Raw genomic sequence first — 21170 nt, forward strand, 5'->3', positions numbered from 1 at the left:
AAATGTTTGACCACTGAACTCCTTTTCTCTCTGGAAACCTCTTAGAACCAGTGTTCCATAGAATAGCATTTTGGGAAACCTTGTTGGAAAGAAATATTACTTCTAAGTACTCTGAGCACTGTTCTTACTTCTTGAATAGCTGCTCAGATAACTAGCCCTGTTTTCTTTATCTAAAAAGAAAAAGAAAACCCAAACATAAAACAGCCATACGATCTTCCCTACAAATTCAGAGATACTGTTTGTATATATGTGTGTGAGAAGTCACTCATTCATGTCTGGCTCTTTGCAATCTCATGGATTGTAGCCTGCCAGACTCCTCTGTCCATGAGATTTTCCAGGCAAGAATACTGGTGTGGGTTGCCTTTTCCTTTTCCAGGGGATCATCCTGACCCAGGGATCAAACCCAGGTCTCCTGCATTGCAGGCAGATTCTTTACCACTGAGCCACTAGGAAGTTCATATATATATATATAGTTCCTTCCTCTTAAGTTACCCCTCTTTAGCTAAGATCTGGCAGTAGATGTGGAAATGCACACAGAACTGTTCATTTTTTTTTTGTCTAGCGCACATATCAGTGGTCAAATTCTGTTACAACAGAGGTATGCAAATTCCTCGTGCTTTTGCCCTGACCATTGTTACCACATTTCCTCTCTGGGCCGTAGCTTGCTTTCTTTCTTTTCAATTACAGTATTTGCATCCTCCTACCAGTTCTTAGACCATTCAGATAATATTTCCTGCAAAGCAAAGAATATATCCTTTGTTCGACAACTTCACACTCAAAATAGCTTTCAGCCAGTTGAAAACAGCTGAATAGGTAGGGATTTGAGGGGTAAGAATTGAAGATGGAAATTTGTGGAGTTCAAATTGGGTATTCTTGTTTTTGTTGTTGTTGTTTAGTCGCTCAGTCGTGTGCAACTCTTCTGTGACCCCATGGACTGTGGCCCACCAGGCTCCACTGTCCATGGGTTTTCCCAGGCAAGAATATTGGAGTGAGTTGCCATTTCTTTCTCCAGGGAGTCTTCCAACTCAGGGATCAAACCTGCATCTCCTTCACTGGCAGATGGATTCTTTACCACTGCTCACCCGGGAAGCCCAAATTATTATTTTAATTGTAATTTGAAGTTTATGAGTCTACCTTTCACCCAGGGGACTCCTAGCTACTTTATGACTTTTGAATATGTTAATTCCTCACTGCTGCTGCTGCTGCTGCTGCTGCTGCTGCTAAGTTGCTTCAGTCATATCCAACTCTGCGTGACCCCATAGACGGCAGCCCACCAGGCTCCCCCGTCCCTGGGATTCTCCAGGCAAGAACACTGGAGTAGGTTGCCATTTCCTTCTCCAGTGCAGGAAAGTGAAAAGTGAAAGTGAAGTTGCTCAGTAGTGTCCGACTCTTAGCGACCCCATGGACTGCAGCCTACCAGGCTCCTCCATCCATGGGATTTTTCTAGGCAAGAGTACTGGGGTGGGGTGCCATTGCCTTCTCTGAATTCCTCACTGGTGGGCTGTAATTGGAAAATGTATCCCAGAGGCCCGCCAGGCACTAAGTATATGTGCACCATGGCTCAAGACTCTCACAAGGGACTTCCCTGGTGGTCCAATGATTATGACTCTATTTTTGCTTTGCAAACTTTCCAAATAAGTTCATCTGTACCATTTTTATAGATCCCAAGTGTAAGTGATATTATATGATGTTTGTTTTTCTCTTTCTGACTTACTTCACTCTGTATGACAAGCTCTAGGTCTATCTACATCTCTGCAAATGGCACTATTTCAAAGAACTGCACATTTCTTAAGATTCACCTATTAAAATCCTTTTCTGTTATTTAGAGGAGGAGAAGATTGATTATAGTATCATCACTAATCAATCTTCCTCTTGTCATCATTTATTTAATAGAAAGGAATGTGCTCATGTGGTCATTAAACAACAAATAAACCAGCTTTACTGGTTCAGAGTATTCTTGCAAAAGACTGGCTCTGGGTAACAGAGAGCCTTAAACAATGCTTGGGAGAATTGGGGCTTAATCTTGTGTGGAGTCTAAGGCCCTTGAGGAGGTACTTTTGGGACCCAAAGTACAAAGGATGCTAGTGTGGGAAGCAGTCCAGTTAGACTCTGACCTCCTCCTCGTCTGGGTCAGAATGGTACAGAGTAAATAGGGTGAGGGGGGAGAGAAGATTGCAGTGAGGAGGGGAATGGGACTGGGGAGCCTATCTCAGGTGCAATGGGAACGTGAATTGAAGTTCACATGGGATGCTGTAGGGTAGGAGAGAATTCCCTCTACCCATCCAGGTTAGATTCCTGGGTCTATGAAATAAACTGACAACAGGCTGATTAACAGCAGAAAAGATATATACAGATTTTTTAACTTTTCATATGGTATGCACAAGGGCATCATAGGGAATAAAAAGTGAATACCCCAAAAAAGTGAGATTTGAGTACTTGTATACCTTTATTCTTGCCTGGAGAATCCCAGGGACTGGGGAGCCTGGTGGGCTGCCATCTATGGGGTAGCACAGAGTTGGACATGACTGAAGTGATTTAGCAGCAGCAGCAGCAGCAGCATACCTTATTATTAATAATAAAAGCAGGGGAGGGAGGGCATAGGCCGCTTAGGGGAGAATAAATGATTTTTAAGAAAGAACAGTAGGCTCTTAAAAGAGATGGGAGATGTGATGGTGTGTGATAAAGTTTGTCTGGGTGTGATGTTGCCTTCTGGTCTCTTCCCCTCTGATGAGAGTCAGTCTTGCCTGTATGATGAAACTCCCTAGGAGGAGATTTAGGACAATTAAGTTCTTTTTGGAAGATCTGTCATAGGCTGATAAGGGGAGTTCAGAGAAAGCCTTTCCCTCCATTGCTGTTTTTAAGTGTCTTCAGCTTAAAATAATCAATATATCTAAGAGGCATATTTGTTGTAGCATGACCTGAACTCCTTCACTGTCTTCTTTCTAAAGTTGAAAATGAAGTATCATTGAAATGAAAGTGGAATTGCAACTTGAGACACAAGGACCATGTCTGAAACAGGAAAATACGATGGCAACAGGTCAAAGGGGGATATAAGAGGACTTCCAAGCAGCATGAGGTTCGATTTAAGTACCTTGATCCTCTCCCATCACATCGACAATAAAAAAAGAAAAAATAGACTTGGTGTTAAGATCACATATTTTGGCCCACCTGCACAAACTAGAAGGATAAAAGATCTTCAGTATAAGAAACAAAAAATTTTTTTGTCTCATTGCAGCATGTGGGATCTTAGTTCCCTGACCAGGGATTGAACCCATGTCCCGTGCAGTGGAAGTGTGGCGTCCTAACCACTGGACTGCCAGGGAATTCCAAAAAAAGTACTTTTATATTTGAAGCCAGCATGGTCACCTTGAGAAATTACATAATTTTTCAAGCAGCTCCAAGGACTTGAACATGAATTTGTAGTAGCCTCAGCCAATGAGGTTTTGTACCTTTGCTGAGCATCTCTCAGTTAGCATCACTCTCTAACAGGAGGAGGAAGGCAGGATCAGGAGAGGTGACTGAGCATGTGATTAGCACCCTGCATGTGGCAGAACTGGCAGGTTTAGATGACAGAAAGGTCATATAGAAGTGTCTGACTCCCAAAGTCCAGTGTAGACAGGCAGACAGATGTTGCCAGGAGCGGGTGGATAGAGAGGGATGAATAGGTGCTGAGAGAGACCATCAGTTTCTTAGAGTTTCTGTATGACTAGGTCAAGGGAGGAGTAAACACTGATAGATAATGAGAAAGTCATGGAAAACCTTGTTAGAGGAGGAGATCAGAATGGCCAAGGCAGAGTTGAGAAGGGTATCTATGGCCAGGTGAAGGGGCTGTGAAATCAAGATAGGCCATCAGTGTGGATACTGAGGATAGCAAGAGAAGATAAAGGTAGAAACTTTGTGGTGGAAAATTTCTGGTTGGCGTCACTGGGGTATTTAGGTGTGGATTAGGGTTCAGTGATAGATAATGGCAATCAGTTATCCTCTCTCTGGCTGATCTTCCTTCCAAATAAAAGATATGTTAATGCAGTGAACCTTGAATGACTTTGTACAAATTGGAAATGTGATATAGAGGACAAAGTCTTCTCCAAGCAGAAATGACTTATTAGAATTTCCACTGAATGGCTTCTCAGAAGGATTGGGGGCCTCCAAGACCTATGAGTGTCAAATCTAGACTGTTAATTATTTTGAACTCTCAGTGGAATTTGTTTTTGTGGAAAATATTTCCTGCACTGAAAGCAACCAAACTCATAGTTCATTGTATTGTGTTCGGTTAGCAGTATAACAGCAATTTATTTTTTTAGGGTTTTCACTTTGTGCTTTTATGACCCACCAATCAAGTGTATTATAAATGATCCTTTGGCTTTTTAAAAATGAATAATTATTTGACAATTTAAAACTTTAATTGATCATATTATTTTGTTAGTTTTTCTGTGAACATCTCTTTTAACATAGTTTCTCTCTTGGATTTCACCCTAAGCAACTGTAAGAGATTTTAACTTGAACAGGATGGAGGTAACTTTTGGAAATAGTTGCAGATTGTTTGTTGCTCTGGATATATAAGTGATGTGGGGACCTCTGGTGGCTTAGTTTATTTTTCCAGCTTAAAGAACGACGGTACTAAGTGAAAATCTAGACTTAGAAGTCCAGTTGAAAAGGACGGAATCTAGTCAAATTTTTTTCCTTTGACAGTAGAGGTAATTGAGGCCTATAAAGGCTAAATGACTTTTCCAGGATCTCGCATAGCAGAGCCAAGGCGTCAACCCAGGCCCATGCTCTCTCCACACTGTGACATTGTCCTCTTGGAGAGGATGTTAAAAAAAAATACGTGAGAGGTAAAATGACATTATCCTATGACTTCTGTCCATTTTATCCTAAAAATGTCCCTTGGGGCCATTCTGGCCTCTACATCCCCCCTCCCTCTGCTCATGTTATTACCATCACTCACAGGTTGATTGCAGTTGTCTCCAGGGCTCCTCCCTGCTCTGGTCGTCTTCCCCTTTGGTTATCCACTCCCTGCCACCGAAAGTGAAGTGAAATGAAGTCGCTCAGTCGTGTCTGACTCTTTGCAACCCCATGGACTGTAGCCTACCAGGCTTCTCGGTCCATAGGATTTTCCAGGCAAGGGTACTGGAGTGGGTTGCCATTTCCTTTTCCACCTGCCACCGAAGTTACTGCTCAAAAACTTGGACCTGGTCATTTCACTCCCTTGTTTAAACTTTATCTCTGAGTCACCATTGCCCGTAGACTTCTTAAATATGATTAACAGGCTTGAAAACAGATCTGTGTGAGTCCAAAAGTGGTGTTATTTATACAAATCTTCACTTTTCTTTCAAGCTGTGACCTGGTCATTTGTGTATGGCCTTAGCTATATTGTTTAACCTCTCAGAGCCGCATTCTTTACCTGTCAAAGGGAAATGGGTAGAATTTGCCTCATGAAATTGTTGAAAGAGTTCATCACATAAAACCCTTTTATATAGGAATGGATAAATAAGATGGGGTACATACATATATACAATGGAATTTTACTCAGCCATATAAAGGAACAAAATTGAGTCATTTGTAGAGATGTGGATGGACCTAGAGACTGTCATACAGGGTGAAATGTCAGATAGAGAAAAACAAATATCTTATATTGTTGCATATCTGTGGAATCTAGAAAAAGGGTATAGATGATCTTATTTGCAAAACAGAGACACAGACACAGAGAACAAACGTATGGGTTGGGGGGAACGGAAATAGGGTGGGATGAATTAGGAGACTGGGATTGAGAGATATACACTATTGATGCTAGTTTAAAATAGGTGAGAACCTACTGTAGAGCACAGGGAACTCTACTCAGTGCTCTGTGGTGACCTCAATGGGAAGGAAATCCAAAGAAGAGGGGATATTCGTATACCTAAAACTGATTTGCTTTGCTGTATGACACTAACACAATTATAAAGCAACTACACTCCAATAGAAGTTAATTAAAAAAAAAAACACCTTATATAAACTGCCCAGCACACAGTAGGTGCTTGAAGGATGGTGACTCTTATTGTGGACTTAGCTCACTGTGTCATGCATTTCTCTCCCACTGCATGAAGACCTCCTTGAGTACAGAACTTTCATGTCCTGATCTCAAGGCTTAGTGCGGTACCTGGAAGACACCAGGTGCCTAAGAAATATTTTTAAAATGGAAATGAGCCATGAAATCTTGAGCAATTCATTTAATATTTGTGAACCCCAACTCCTTATGACTAGAATTGAAAGGATTAGAGAAATAAAACAATACATATTAAACACCTAGCATGGTGCCTGGTTCATAATCGATAAATAGTGGCTATTGACAAGATCATGCTTATCCTCAAAGAGTCAAGATCAAGTGTTAGCTTTTCTGTAAAACCTCTTTGATTGCTTTGCCCAGCCCCTTGACCAAATTAATAATTTCCTGTCACTCATGCTCATACTCCAGGAGAGCTGTAAAATATGACAGACTGGCCTTGGGCTGAATCCTGGTCATGTGACCTATATAACTTTAAGTAAGTTAATTAAGCTTTTAAGCCCTATCATTAAGGGTAATGATAGTTTGTGTTGTGTCAGTCTACCCTATTAAAATATGTATCTTCTTTAGAGCAGGAGTTAGGGTCCTGTTCTTCTTACCTGATACATAGTAGGTGCTCAAAAAATGTAAAATGATTTAAATACAGCACCAAAACCTTGTTAATGTTAGAAAACTATAATCAAAAACAAGGACAGTATCAATGAGGTATCACAGAATATCACGTGGAGAAAAAAAGTAAAATTTAAAATGATAAAGGAAAACATGATGTTAGACAACAGATAGAAAGCCTACATAGGGTTAAAAAACAAGCAGAAGAAATAATAAAGCATAAAGTTTGATCAAGTGATAAAGTATGACTGATATAGAAATGGATAGAGAAGATAAACTGCAAAAAACAAAGTGCTACTCCTAATAACACTTTCAAACACAAAGGCTGGTTGGGAGAAAAGGCAGCTTTGAGAATAAGATCTGAGCAGTTTCAGCTTTACGACTTCCAGAATTCCAGACATTGACCTATTTCATCCTCACCACAACCAGGGATGTGGGTGAGCATAGCCCTCTTTTTAGAGTTGAGGAGACAGTTCAGAAAACCTAAAGGTCATAATAGTTAACATACAGAAAGACCCAGAGCTTGAATTCACATCTGAGTCCAAGCACATTGTGTTCTTTACATTCTATCTTGTAACCTGTGTGCTAGAAAGGCAGGGGATTTCATATAATGACAGCTTATAAATTAATTTATGTAGCAATTAAAATATTAGGCCTCACAATTATAATGGAAAGGTTTATTTGCCTTTCAGTTTATGCCTGTTCAAGTACCAAGTGATGAAGAAAGAAGTGATCCTGTCCTTTTTGCCAGTACAATCCGGAATGTAATGGCAGAGTAAGTATCTATATATGATTGTAATCAGTAAATACTTTTAAACTATTGGTAAATGACATTTACTATTGTTTGACGTTTTTGTTTTTTCTTTCTGAGGGCCTCATTCCCCAACTCATTTTGGTAAGGAAAAAGAATGTGCCCAGGAATGTAGTCAGTAAGACAATCTATAAATATTTTCCCAGATGTAACCCCAAACTATTGGAAACGTGCCCCTGCCAGAATGGGAGCAGGAAGGATACATGACCCAGAAGAAACCAGCCAGTGACTTCCAAAGGGTGGATTCCCCCAACCTGGCCTGTCACCATCAGACAAAGGATGGTCTGAACAGTCGTGCCGTGACCCACCTTCTATCCTCTCAGCCTCCATGTAGCTGCTGAGGCCGGGTGTTTCAAAGGCATAAATGATTACAGCACTAAAAGGAAAAAGTCTGCAAGGGAATACACTAGCTGCCTAAAAAAGGGGGGAAATAACCCTCACTAAGGGAATGGCTATAAGTTTAGGATTTAGAAACTGCAAAACATAAGCCAAGTGTTTTCCGGCACATAAAGGAGTTTTAACTGGGTGCTTTTCTGATTATATAAATTACCTCTCCTCCTATAATGAAAGAATGTGTTATATTGAGTTGTTTTTTTCTCAAAAACCCTAATGAACTTTTTGGCCAGCCCAATACTGTCCCTGCCACCCAGGCAGTCTCAGAGCCCTCCAGGTGTGTACACGCTTTCCCAGTACCACCTCCCTCAGTCATGTCCAGCAGTGGGTTTGGAGCTAATAAACCAGCTGTATTTATTCTCTTAGTGAAAATGCAATGAGAACTCTGAATTTAGCTTCATAGCTGAATTTGGCATTATAAACAAGATTATATATATCAGTATGTTTATATATTATATATATTAATACTTCACAGGAAACTAACTTTATTTTCAAAAAAATAAATGTCTAAGTCTTTGGCTGAAAAAGTTTTGTTACTCTATGTTCCAGCATGTAGTTGATTTACCTAGTTTCTTGAGCAGCTACAAAATTTGCTTTGATATTGTTTTCTTCTCTCTTCCCTTGTGTTTTCATACTAGCTTATGTCCAAAAGTTAGGAAGGAAGATAAGTATAAGGAAATGACATAATTTATATGAGATATTTTGGCTTCCTGAAATGTCTGAAAACATTTTTTTGTGTGTGCCTAAAAACAGAGGAAGGATTTGTTTAAGCATCCTTTTCCTGGATTTGGAGGCGTGGAGGTAAAAGGGCCTTGGATAAAGAATAGGGAAGCAGATTTCCCTGGTGGTCCAGTAGTTAGGACACCATGCCTCCAGCATAGGTGGTGTGGGTTTGATTCCTGTTTGGGGAACTAAGACCCCATATGCTGTATGGGGTGACCAAAAAAAAAAAAAAGAGTAAGAAAGACCTCAATTAGTTGCACAGGCTTGGACAAGTTCCCTCCAAGGCTCCTTTCCTCATGTGTAAAAGTGGGAGTTCTAATCCTTGCTTGGCCTTTCTCATGGTTTTGCTTATTATGAGAGTCAAGTAGGAAAGTATTTGTTGAATGCATTTGAAATGGTAAAGAGCCAAATCAAAGTAAGTCATGGTGGTCAACCACCAATAAATATTTACCAAGCGCTGTGCTAGACCATTTACTTGTGTTATCTAACATGATCTTCACAGCAGCTCTGAAACAGGTGAGGAACAGAGGCTCTGAGGGCGAAGCGTTCTGTCCAAGACCATGGTGGCTAGTGAGAGGCTCTGGCATGCGTGCTCTGTCACTAAGTCACGTTCAACTCTTCTGCAGCCCCATGGACTGTAGCCCATGGACTGTAGCCTGCCAGGCCCTTCTGTCCACGGGATTTCCCAGGCAAGAATACTGGAGTGGGTTGCCATTTCCTCCTCCAGGGGAACTTCCCCACCCAGGGATTGAACCTGGGTCTCCTGCATTGGCAGGCAGGTTCTTTACCACTGAGCCACCAGCGAAGTGAGAGAGTCTCTTGACTGGGATTCAGAACCATACTTCATGTTACCAAAGCCCAAGTTCTTGACTGTTTTGTTCTGTTCACTGTTATAATTCCTGGAGTGTTTTTTAATTCTTCATATGTTTTACACCAAATAGTTATGAATCAAATCATCTTAGTTGCAGGTAAGAAAAAAATGTTTATTCATATTGCATTCATTGAAAATTTAATGTTCTTAGCCATGATTCAGCAAAATCAAATAACAGCTGATGACATAATTTTATGATTGTCACTGAATAGGTGTAAATAAAACTTTAGCCAAGAGGGATCTGCAGGAAATTTATGTACTGCACAGGTGTTCTTCTTGTCACTCAAGTGTCTCTTCAAGTTCTTGTTAATATATATTTTTACCAAGTCTGGTTCCCTATTAGTAGATCTCTGAGCAGGAGGGAGGTAGTTGGAGTTGTGCACCTCTTTGAGGATGGAGGGTGTTTAGGTTTATAAGAAATACAGTCTTATTATCAGTTCTGTTTAGTATTTTTTGAAGAATTGCTAGGTAGCAAAAAGGCAATCTTCAGACTTAAAAGATGAAAAAATGCAGATGACTAGTGATCTGTATAAACTGTTCACTTTGGGGCTTCCCTGGAGGCTCAGAGGTTAAAGCATCTGCCTGCAATGTGGGAGACCTGGGTTCGATCTCTGGGTTGGGAAGATTCCCCTGGAGAAGGAAATGGCAACCCACTCCAGTATTCTTGCCTGGAGAATCCCATGGACGGAGGAACCTGGTGGGCTACAGTCCACGGGGTTGCAAAGAGTCAGACACGACTGAGTGACTTCACTTTCACTATAATGTCTAGGTGTCATTTATCTGTTTAAATAGCATGTCCATAGGCATTCTTAGTCGGTCCTTAAAATAACCCTGTGGTTGCTTTGTGTTGTTTAGTTGCTAAGTCATGTCCAACTTTTTGTGACTCCATTAGACTATAGCCTGCCAGGCAACTCTGTCCATGGAATTCTCCAGGCAAGATGGTTCCAGCCATCTCCTGCATTGTAGGCAGATTCTTTACCACTGAGCCACTAGGAAGCCCACAGTAACCCTGTGGAGGAAGTGATTATTCCTATGTGCAGATGAGAACAGTGAGGCTTAGGGTAAGTGCCAGAAGTTCCACAGCTGGTAAAAGACTCCACAGAGTCTTGAACTTAAGTTTTCTCATTACTTTCCATGGACTGAAGTCAACTACTATTATCATTGTAGTCAAAACACAAAAATGGCAAGCTGGCAGAAGCACACAGACATGAGGAGATTGACTTGGGCCACAGTTAATCTGTGAAGTAAAGAAATATGTGTCTTTGGCAATAACAAGCCAAAGCCACTGGTTCAAAAGGTAGTAAATACTTTTCCATTTACTGTTTGTTGACCAATTCAAGCTTACTGAAACATCATCACCTTTTTTAAAAAGTTGAGTTTGTTTGCTTTTTAATACTTTATAGAGCTCTGAAAATTCCAGTAACAGATCACACCTACGAAGACTGCAGACTGATGATCTCAGCAGGCCAGCTGACACTGCCTATGGAAGCTGGGTTGGTGGAATTTACCAAGATCAGCCGGAAATTGAAGTAAGCGTATTTTTAAATCACCACACTTTCCTAAAGGTGTCTGAAAGAGATCTGAAATCCTGTATGTTTATTTTCTCTGGTTTCATTAATGCCCAGCTCTAGAACCTACATGGTGTTTATTAGGAAAGCCATTTAGTTTATACAGTTTTGTTTTTTAAAGAAATGCCACTTCAGAAATGTTTGTTAGTAGTGGGAGAACAAGAGATAGTAAACATGGGTCAGCACAAATCTGCCTTTCTACTCAGAAACGGCTCAGAGTAGTTAGTCATTCCTGCCACCTTCTTATGAGAAGTATGGCATAGGGACTTCCCTGGCTGTCCAGTGGTGAAGACTTTGCCTTCCAATGCAGGGGGTAGAATGCACCTCTGGTTGGGGTGCGAAGATCCCACATGCCTCACAGCCAAAAAATCAAAACATAAAACAGAAGCAATATTCTAAAAATTCAATGAAAACTTTAAAAATGGCCCATATAAGGAAAGAGAAGGATGGCACAGTTATATGGTACTGGCATGAGGTGGTCAGAACTTCTCATGTGAAATAGGAATTGACTTGTAGAGTAGCAACTCTGGCCATCATTACATTTTAAATGCTTCCCTAGATCAACCTTCTCCTTCTGGGCACATAATTTTTTTTTAAGGCAAAATACTGCTTTGTGATTTTATGATCTAGTTTAAAACTGTTTAGAACATTCCCTTTGTAGTTTGGTATGAAGGTGTAGCTTCCACATCCCTTTCTGATTACAGTTCATTGTTTTCAGCCGCATCAGGGATCTGCAGAATTTATTACTTCAGTAGACCGTGGCATCCTCCCTTGGAGAGAGCTGCAGAACCAGTTACTGTATTAAAGTTCAAAACTAAAAAAAATATTCTCTGGTGTCTAATGATTAAGAATCTGCCTGCCAGTGCAGGGGACACGGGTTTGATCCCTGGTCTGGGAAGATCCCACATGCCAAGGAGCAACTTAGCCCACGAGCAATAACTACTGAGCCTGAGCTCTGGAGCCCATGAGCCACAACTACTGAAGCCCATGTGCCTTAGAGCTGATGCTCTGCAACAAGAGAAGCCGCCACAGTGAGAATCCCAGGCACTGCAATGAAGAACAGCATCCACCCTCACCACAACTAGGAAAAACCTGAGTGCAGCAATAAGACCCAGTGCAGCCAAAAATAAATAAATAAATCAGATCTAAAAAGAATATTTTTTGATAACTGATGTAGGAAACGCTATTTATACCTTCTACATAACAATGTTTTGATATTATATTTTTACAATATTCCTGTAGATTTGAAAAATTTTAGATAGTCAATGAACTTAGATGTAGAGGTATGTGTTAAGTCACCTGTTTAATTCTACAGGATGTGATATAAGCCACAGTATATTTTCCAGGGTTTTAAAGTTTTTTATAACTAACATTGGAGGAAGTGTGCATAGTCTAATGAATTTCCCATCACAACATTTTGTGAAATGTGAGTCCATTATCAGCTGGAAATTACCTTGAAAGCAAGAATTATATCTTTTTTTAAAACAACTCAGTAAGTATTGTTGGCATACTAAGTAATATTTAGATTAAAATGTGAGTCCTTGTGTTCTTCTCACGAATCATTTATTATCCTACCACATTGCGCATCCTCCCAGTTACTTTTCTTTCTCTCAGATACTTGGGATAATTACAGTTATGCTAATACTCTTAAAAAAAATTAGAAGTCTGTAATCATGTCCAATATGTGCTTTAAAATATTCATTTTATTCTCCTTTTCAGATATTAACACTTCAAATATTTTCCCATCAGACAAATGAATAGAATAGTGCTCTCAGAATGTCCATGTGGATTGTGAAGGGCTAATAATGTGTCTTCATAACTCTTTGTTTAGATTGGACTGGGATGGGATTCGAAAGCATTTGGATGAGTATGCTGCTATTGCAAGTTCCTCAAAAGGAGGAAGAATTGGAATTGAAGAATTTGCAGAGTATTTGAAGTTGCCTGTTTCAGATGTCTTGAGACAACTTTTTGCACTCTTTGACAGGGTAGGTTAAAGTTTAATCTTTAACATTTTTATTTCACGAGTCTCTGCAGAATATAAATCAGTATGGCAGGCATTAGAAAGCTTGCTAGGTCACTGTTAGAGAACAAGACTGAGCCCATAGTTGAATTTCATGATTTTTATTTTTTTCCCCTTAACAGTAGTAGTAGTAGCACTAGTAGTAATAATAATAGTAATAGAATAATAATTGTGAATATGTGTATGGCAACAGTTATGAGTATCTATTTTTTATTTTTATTATTGAAGTATAGTTGCTTTACAAATGTTGTGTTAGTTTGTGGTGAATTAGCTATATGTATTCATATATCCCCTCCTTCTTGAGCCTCCTTCCCATCCCACCCCCAAACAACTGTAGTTTCTGTTTCTTTTAAACACCAGGTCAGAAATAAATATTGTCACCATATAGCCATATTTGTGTATAGAATTGGAAAGGTTTATATAATTAGCAAGAATTTTAAAATTTATGTCAAAATCATACATTGATGACATTGGTGGCACTATTCTATTCTGAAGGTTTCTGGACTTTGCCCAAAACATCTGAAGACCAAATAGATTTTAGTTTATTTATAACAAAGTTTTTAATTAAAGCATGACTGTTTGTCCTTATAGTGGGGATTCAGTTTTCTGCTTATGAATATGTATGTACATGGAATTAGATAACTGAATTGTCAAAAGTTTCCTTAGGAAAAATGCATCAAGACTTCAAGTTCTCTCTCTTTCAATTTGTTCTTTTAATACGTAAAACTTACAGTAAATCTCACTTTATGGTTATAGTTTTGTGAATTCTAACAAATGCATAGAAGCGTGTAACTACCACCACATTCAAGATACGCAATAATTGGGGAAAAAATTCCCTGTAGGTATGCTTTCGTAGTCAAGTCCTTCCCTCACTTTTAACTGCTGGCAGTCACTCTATCCCTTTAGATTTACCTTTTCCAGATGCCATACAAATAGAATCATTTAGTATATCCTTTTGGGTCTGGCTTCTCTCATTCAGCATAATGCATCTGAGATCCAGCCATATTGTTGCCTGTATCAGTAATTTGTCTCCTTTTATTGCTGAGTGGTATTTCTATCGGGTACCACACTTGGTGTATCCATTCCCCAATTGAGGAACATTTGGTTTCCAGCTTGGGGCTATTATGAATATAACTGTTCAGAGTGTTCACATATAGGTTTTTGGGTGAATGTAGATTTTCCTTTCACTTGGGTAAACACAGGGTTGGGTAAATACTTGGTAAATAAAATCTTTTTATTTTGCATTTGTTCCTGAAGGGTATTTTGGTTGTACATATATAGAATTCTGTATAGAGTTCTTCCCTTTCAACAATTTAATAATTTCATCTTTTGCCTTCAGGCCTCCATGATTGCACTGCTTAAATAGTTGTTTTTCAACTGCTTCCTGCTGCCGTATTTTATCCAGAGATAGTGCTTGCTTCCCTGCCCCCCTTCTTCTGTAGGGGAAAGGAAGTCTTAAAAAAATATTTTTTACATTATTATTATTATTTTGGCTGCAAGGCATGTGGGATCTTTAGATTCCCCGACCACGGATTGAACCCATGCCCCCTGCATTGGAGGCGAGTAGTCTTAATCACTGGACTGCCAGGGAAATCCCAGAAGTAGTGACTTTTAAATTTCAACGAGAGTCCTATGATTGTAGTGAGAAGGAGAGAGGCTGCCCTGGGATCATTCCATCTTGGCTGGCGCCAGAAGTCCCAGTTCTCTATCACTGGGAAAAGATACTTTGCAAAGAAATTATAGCTTGATGACAGAAACCAGGACAGAGCTTTTTTTTCTTCTTATCCTGAGCTCATTAATGCTCCTAATGACTTACTCTGTGATCTCTTAGATGAAGTATTCTTTAACATGAGGCAGATAAGCAACCTTCTTCTGTATGGATTGTGCAAACCTCTATTCCGGGCTTGCTGCAGCATATAAATAATCTTTCCTTGTCCAAGAAAAGGTCATGTATCACTGCAATGATGCTGCTAAAAAGTGTAATGAAGATTTAAGGGAAAGGAGAGATAGATTACTAGATGTAACTGTACAAACTGGGAAAAGAAAAGCTCTTTTCACTTGTACCATTACTTGTGTTTCTATGAGATTTATATAGCATCTTTCAGTATGGCTCTGGGAACAATAAAAGCAGTCTTAAAGTTTTTAGAAATATGAACTTGGTGACAGGAAGGAATATGGCAGGGACATACAAATAAGGACAGAAAGTGTGGAAATGGGAAGTGACAGGAAACAGGGACCAAGGAAGTTCAGAGCACAGCAGACATTATGCTTGTCAAGATTTTTAATCAAGATTAAAAATAATCTCTATAGAGGTTGCCCCGCCTTTCAGGTGTTGAAGTGTCATAACAGCAGTAACAGAATTGTGTTGACACCAGTTCTGTCTTTTGATGACTAATGATACCTGCCAGTGGCCTCATTGTTTCTATAGCACTGGGATGTTCGGAAAGATTTGGGACTAGGGAAGGGAGGGTAAACCAAGGATTACAATAAGCCCTAATAAGCCAGAGTGACTCACTGTGAGCTAGAGAATACAATTGACTCCAAGCAGTTTGGAGACTGGTGCGCCTTTGTGGCTAGTGTGATCAATCACAATTTTGCATATACTCCTTCAGTCAGCTCAGATACCAATTATTTCTGTGAGTTTTCTTCATTTCTTTGTATAGTGTGTAGACTTGGCTTTAGATATAGACCATGAGCTGGTCTTTAAAACACATTTGATCTCCAGCACCCTGGAAGGTAGAGAAGATAATCTGGAGAATTAACAAAGGATGCATTTGACCTTTCTTTCCCTTTTCCTTTCCTTCTTCTCTTCTTTTCTCTCTGTTTCTTCTTTCTCTCTTTCCTTTTTTGTTTTTAACACACCTGCATGTCTGAGCCTGTGAAGATTTGCTTTGTTTTGAGAAGCTGAACTATGCAGTCCTTGCCACACCCTGTGCACATCCCCGCTTCCAGGCTCTCTCTCAGAGATTTAGCTGGGGAATGTGTGTGTGTATGTGTGTGTTCCACAGGAAAGACAAAGAAGTTCAGTAATGTCATAGTTTGTTTCTGTCTGAGTAGCTTATCTTGCTAAACTCAGTGTTTATGAGGGGTGGGGGAGGAAGAAGGGTGGGAAAGAGAGAGGGTGGGGTGTTCCTCTTGTTCTGTCAGTAGCTATAAATTTTTGCAGGGCAGAGGGCTCCTCCCATGTGCCTTTCCCAATTTATCCTCCTTTTCCCCTTTTTTCTTTACTTCTCTCAATCTCTCCCCAAGTCTCATGCAGTTGTGGTTGTTATTTGGGGGAAGTAGAGAGACCTAAGTATCTCTCCACATTCCCTTACTCTTTTTTTTCCCCACATACATTCCTGGCTAGTCTGCAAAAAACTTCTTAATGGTTTTCATCTCAGTCTGGTTCCTAAAAAAAAAAAATTCTGTCTATTCAGGTCCTTCTGATAGTTTTACACATTCTTTTAGATTGTCAGATATGTGATGGCAGATAATTTAAAGGTTCCACAGAAATGTGGCATTCATGATCCAAAGCATGGCATGGTTCAGTAGTTTGGGATAATTTCCTTATGAGAAGTCTCATCTCTTTGACAAAAAAAGAAAAAAGACCCTTTTGCTCTTTAGGTTTCATTCACCTTCTTTATTTTCCTGAATGTACACTGAACTCTCTAAATCAGAGGGTGATTTGGATTAGTCAAAAGTTCAGATGCGTTAGAGTTGAGAGCTGAGACAACAGTTTAAAATAGTGGCTTCTCAATATTTTTTTATATTCATAATTCAGTTTTCAAGACTAGATTTTTTTGCCAGCACTCTCAAAGGGATTTAAATGCACTTAATGGTACTGAGAAACAATACTGGCTAAGGCAGAAATGATTATAACACAGTCATTTTTATAGTTATGATAGTGTCCACACAGCATCACTTTATTTCATTCATTCTTCAGTGCTGTTTCCTTGAGCTGAACCTGTGCTACCCTGCCAGCAGTATTTTATACAACCATGAGACAAAGTCCTTATATGTTTTAGGATGCATGTTGTCTCTTTGTTGCTAGTTTGACAATATACCATGTTACCCACCTCTTACTAGGGACAAGTCACATCTTGTCTAGGCTGCATCTCATGATACATTCAGTGTAATGCTCCACCTGGCACACATCACCATGCATATGTATGTGTGTGCTCAGTCATGTCCAGTTCTTTGCAACCACATGGACTGTAGCCCTCTAGGCTCCACTGTCCTTGGAATTTTTCCTGGCAAGAATTCTGGAGCAGGTTGTCATTTTCTACTCCAGAGGATCTTCCCAACCTGGGGATCGAACCCACATCTCTTGTGTTCACTGGTGGCAAACCTGTATTTCAATGGTTAGTAGACTTTTTCAGCAAAGAGCCAGATGGTAAATGTTTTTGACTCTGTGGGACATTTGGTCCTAAACTTTGAGCACAATTTGCACAACTGAATAAAATAGTTAATCCACCCCACTTAGAAAGATTTTTTTCTGTTTATTTCCAGTCACTTAAGCTTCTTAAGTACCCTTTCCTAACTCTCAGCATGGAAATCTCTTTAATACAGCACCCTACCTTCTCTAACAGGGAAGGGCAAGCAAGGATGCTTATTGTTGGCTCATGATTTAACACTTGAACTAATGTCAAGAACAGGGCATACAGGAAGAACTTGGGATAAAGAAACACATTCATTCCACACAATGAGAAATAGTCCTAAAAGATCTCCAGAAAATTTGTAATAGTCAAAAGTGCTGGATTGTCAAAGTGCTAAAGTACACACACATCTTTCCTGTCTAATATTTAAACAAAGTACATAGTAAAACTAGAAGAATTAAGTACTGGTTAGAAGGCAGAAATGGGAAAAATCATGATACTTTTCATATTTTTTTACAAAATGGAAATAAATAAGTAAATTTTCTTAGCCTATAGTCTCTCGTGTGCATAACAGTTTCGGTAAAAAGACTGAACTTGTGGCAGGCTATAGCTGAGTGATTAGTTTCTGTCATCTTTGTAGATGAATGATATACCACTAATTAGAAATGGGGAGCATGTCAATAAGAACTAGACAGACACGGCGAGAATAAAGATTCAGAGTGACCTCTTTTAAATCAGATGTGGAACGGTGGTCACCATGAACCCTGACTGCAGTCCTTCAATCCAGTCCTTAAAATTTACCAGCATATTTTATTTTCATCTGTTTAGAAAATATAGAAAGTAACAGTCAGTAAACTACACTTGATGGATGAGATCCAGTCTGATGCTTATTTTATAAATAAAGCTTTATTGGGACACAACCGTGCTCATTTATTTACATACTGTCCATGTCTGCTTTCTTACACAATGCCAGACATGAATAGTTGCAACAATGACTGAAGTCTTTTATCCTTTAATTTTTAGTTGAAGTATTAGTTGACTTATAATGTTGTGTTTGTTTCTGGTGTACAGCAAAGTGATTCAGCTATATTTACATATTCTTTTTCAGATTCTTTTCCATTATAAGTTATTATGAGATACTAAATATAGTTCTCTGTGCTATATAGTAGTACTTTGTTGTTTATCTGTTTTACATACAGTAGTATGTATCTGTTAATCCCAAACTCCTAATTTACCCCTCCCTAGCTCCCCTTTCTTCTACCTTTTATTTATTTATTTATTTATTTTCTTCTACCCTTTAAACTTCTAGTTCAGGTTTGATACATACTTTACTATTTCATAACTCATGTGAAAAGAACTCATCTTGATTCCAATCTCAATTCATAGAATTTATTATATGAAATATACTCTAAAGCTCATATGATATAATTAACAGAAGAAGGATATAACTTTCTGAGTGGACTAGATGAACATTTCTTTCCAGTTGTACGAGTCATCCTGAAAGTTGGACAGTCCTATATGACCAACCATTTCCATCTTTGGTTCTCAGGTTAACTCAATCCCTCCATGTAGTCCATCATAATATTAGGTGGGCCAAAACATTCATTTGAGTTTTCTGTAACATTTGACTAACCTAATATTTTCCCTCCCTGAATGTTCTAAATATCCTTTTTTTTTTTGTACTAAGAATTTTTATTGGATTATTGTTGCTTGGAGGGGAGGAAATGGCAACCTGCTCCAGTATTCTTGCCTAGAAAATCCCATGGACAGAGGAACCTGGCAGGCTGCAGTCCATGGGGTCGTAAAGAGTTGAATACAACTGAACATACACAGACACACACACAGTTGCTTTACAGTGTTGTGTTAGTTTCTGCTGTACAGCAAAGTGAATCAGTGTTCTTATATCCCCTCTCTTATGGATTTCCTTCCCACTTAAGTCACCGCAGAGCACCCAGTAGAGTTCCCTGTGCTATACAGTAGGTTCTCATTAGTTATATATTTTATTTAGAAATATCCTTTCAAGCATGAGAATTATATGCTTTCTTTCTGGCTTTGCAATGTGAATCTACCAAGGAGACACTTAGAGGAAACAGGAAGGAGAGGGCATTGATTAAAGCTTAACTTTTTTATTGGAGCAAGTGAGCAGTTGCTGGCCTCCTCAAAGAGTGTAAGGAGGTAAAGAATAGGGCTTTGTAAAGAACAAATTGTGTCAGACCAATATAATTTCCTCCTATGACAGAGTGACAGTCCAAGATGATAAGGAAGAAATATATATTATCTATACGGAGAAGGCAATGGCACCCCACTCCACTACTCCTGCCTGGAAACTCCCATGGACGGAGGAGCCTGGTAGGCTGCAGTCCATGGGGTCACTAAGAGTCGGATACAACTGAGCAACTTCACTTTCACTTTTCACCTTCATGCATTGGAGAAGGAAATGGCAACCCACTCCAGTGTTCTTGCCTGGAGAATGCCAGGGACAGGGGAGCCTGGTGGGCTGCCGTCTATGGGGTCGCACAGAGTCGGACACGACTGAAGTGACTTAGCATATGGACTCTAGAAAGGCTTTTGATTTCATGCAACGTGACATTCTCATCAATAAATTAGAAAGGTCTTGTTCAGATCATGTTGCAGTGAGGTGAAAGCCCCACTTGACAGAGAGGCTTCATTGAAAGTGGGAGCCATGTGTCCTTCTGTGTTTTAACCACTGCAGTGCCCCCACCTTGGAATTCTGTCTAGAGGAGCAACATACTTGATAGGTTGTCGAAATACTTCTGAAAACCAGACAGTACATCAAAGCAAAAATGAGAGTAAGTAAGGATGTCTTTAAAAGTTATAGAATCAGACCCAAGAAAAAGATGAAGTTAAATTCATATATTGCATAAAAATACTCAGGCATGAGAAGGAAACAGAATGCAAGAATGAAGCTGCTACTTCATAGCACATGAAGATCTAGACTCAGAATTCTAGAGCTGAAAGGATGGTTAGTGTGAAATTGCCCGTCTTCCTCATTTTGCAGAAAGCTTCCAGCTCAAGAGAGGAAGTTGCATGCTCAAGACTACACAGATAGTTAGTCACAGGACTGGGACCAGAAGTCCTAGTTCAGTATTCTTTTTACTACAGACTGTCTCTGGACTTTTAAAAAAATAACTTTCTTGAGGCATATTTTACATTCAGCCATTTTAAGCATACAGTTCTATGATTTTCTTATTGTTTACCATAAGTCAGTTTTAGAGTTTTTCTATCACTGCATTATTATTCCTTGTGTCCTTAACTGTTCTTTCCTGTCACCTACTTATCTCCCATCTCTAGGCAACCACTGTAGAGTTGTAAGTCCCCATGTGTTATTCTAGACTTGGTCTAGAGTCAACACTAGTGATTTTCTGTCTGTATAGATTTGCCTCTTCTGGACATTTCAATGAGTGGAATCTTACAATATACAGTCTCATGTCTGGCAGTTTTTGAGGTCCATCTGTGTTGTTGCATTTATCAGTAATTTCATCCCTTTTTATTGCCAAATAGATCTCTATTATATAAATGTATTGTATTTTTGTTTATTCATTCACCTGTTAATGGATATTTAGGTTGTTGCCACTTTGGAACTATCATGAATAGTGTTGCTAATAGCATCTGAGTATCACTATTGACTTTTTAAGTTCAATAAATTCAGTAACTCTTCCCCCCTCAAACTGAGGTTAAATTTTCCATTGAATGTGGCCTCATCTCCTACTCTTTCTCTCCAGATCTGGGCAGTAGAGTTTGCCCAGACAGCAACCA

General features: G+C 39.3%; 1 protein-coding gene across 3 annotated transcripts in view; it reads left to right on the top strand.

Annotated features, from left to right (window-relative positions):
• LPCAT2 (lysophosphatidylcholine acyltransferase 2) overlaps positions 1 to 21170 on the top strand; it is a 70424-nt gene that overhangs the window by 20555 nt on the left and 28699 nt on the right. For all 3 annotated transcript variants that reach the window (XM_004014990.6, XM_042231639.2, XM_042231640.2), the window contains exons 9-11: positions 7342 to 7424; positions 10851 to 10976; positions 12847 to 13000. In XM_004014990.6, coding sequence (XP_004015039.1) covers positions 7342 to 7424; positions 10851 to 10976; positions 12847 to 13000 — 363 coding nt within the window. The remainder of the gene's footprint in view (positions 1 to 7341; positions 7425 to 10850; positions 10977 to 12846; positions 13001 to 21170) is intronic.

Source organism: Ovis aries, chromosome 14, assembly GCF_016772045.2.
Source record: "Ovis aries strain OAR_USU_Benz2616 breed Rambouillet chromosome 14, ARS-UI_Ramb_v3.0, whole genome shotgun sequence".
Classification (NCBI taxonomy): Eukaryota; Metazoa; Chordata; class Mammalia; order Artiodactyla; family Bovidae; genus Ovis; species Ovis aries.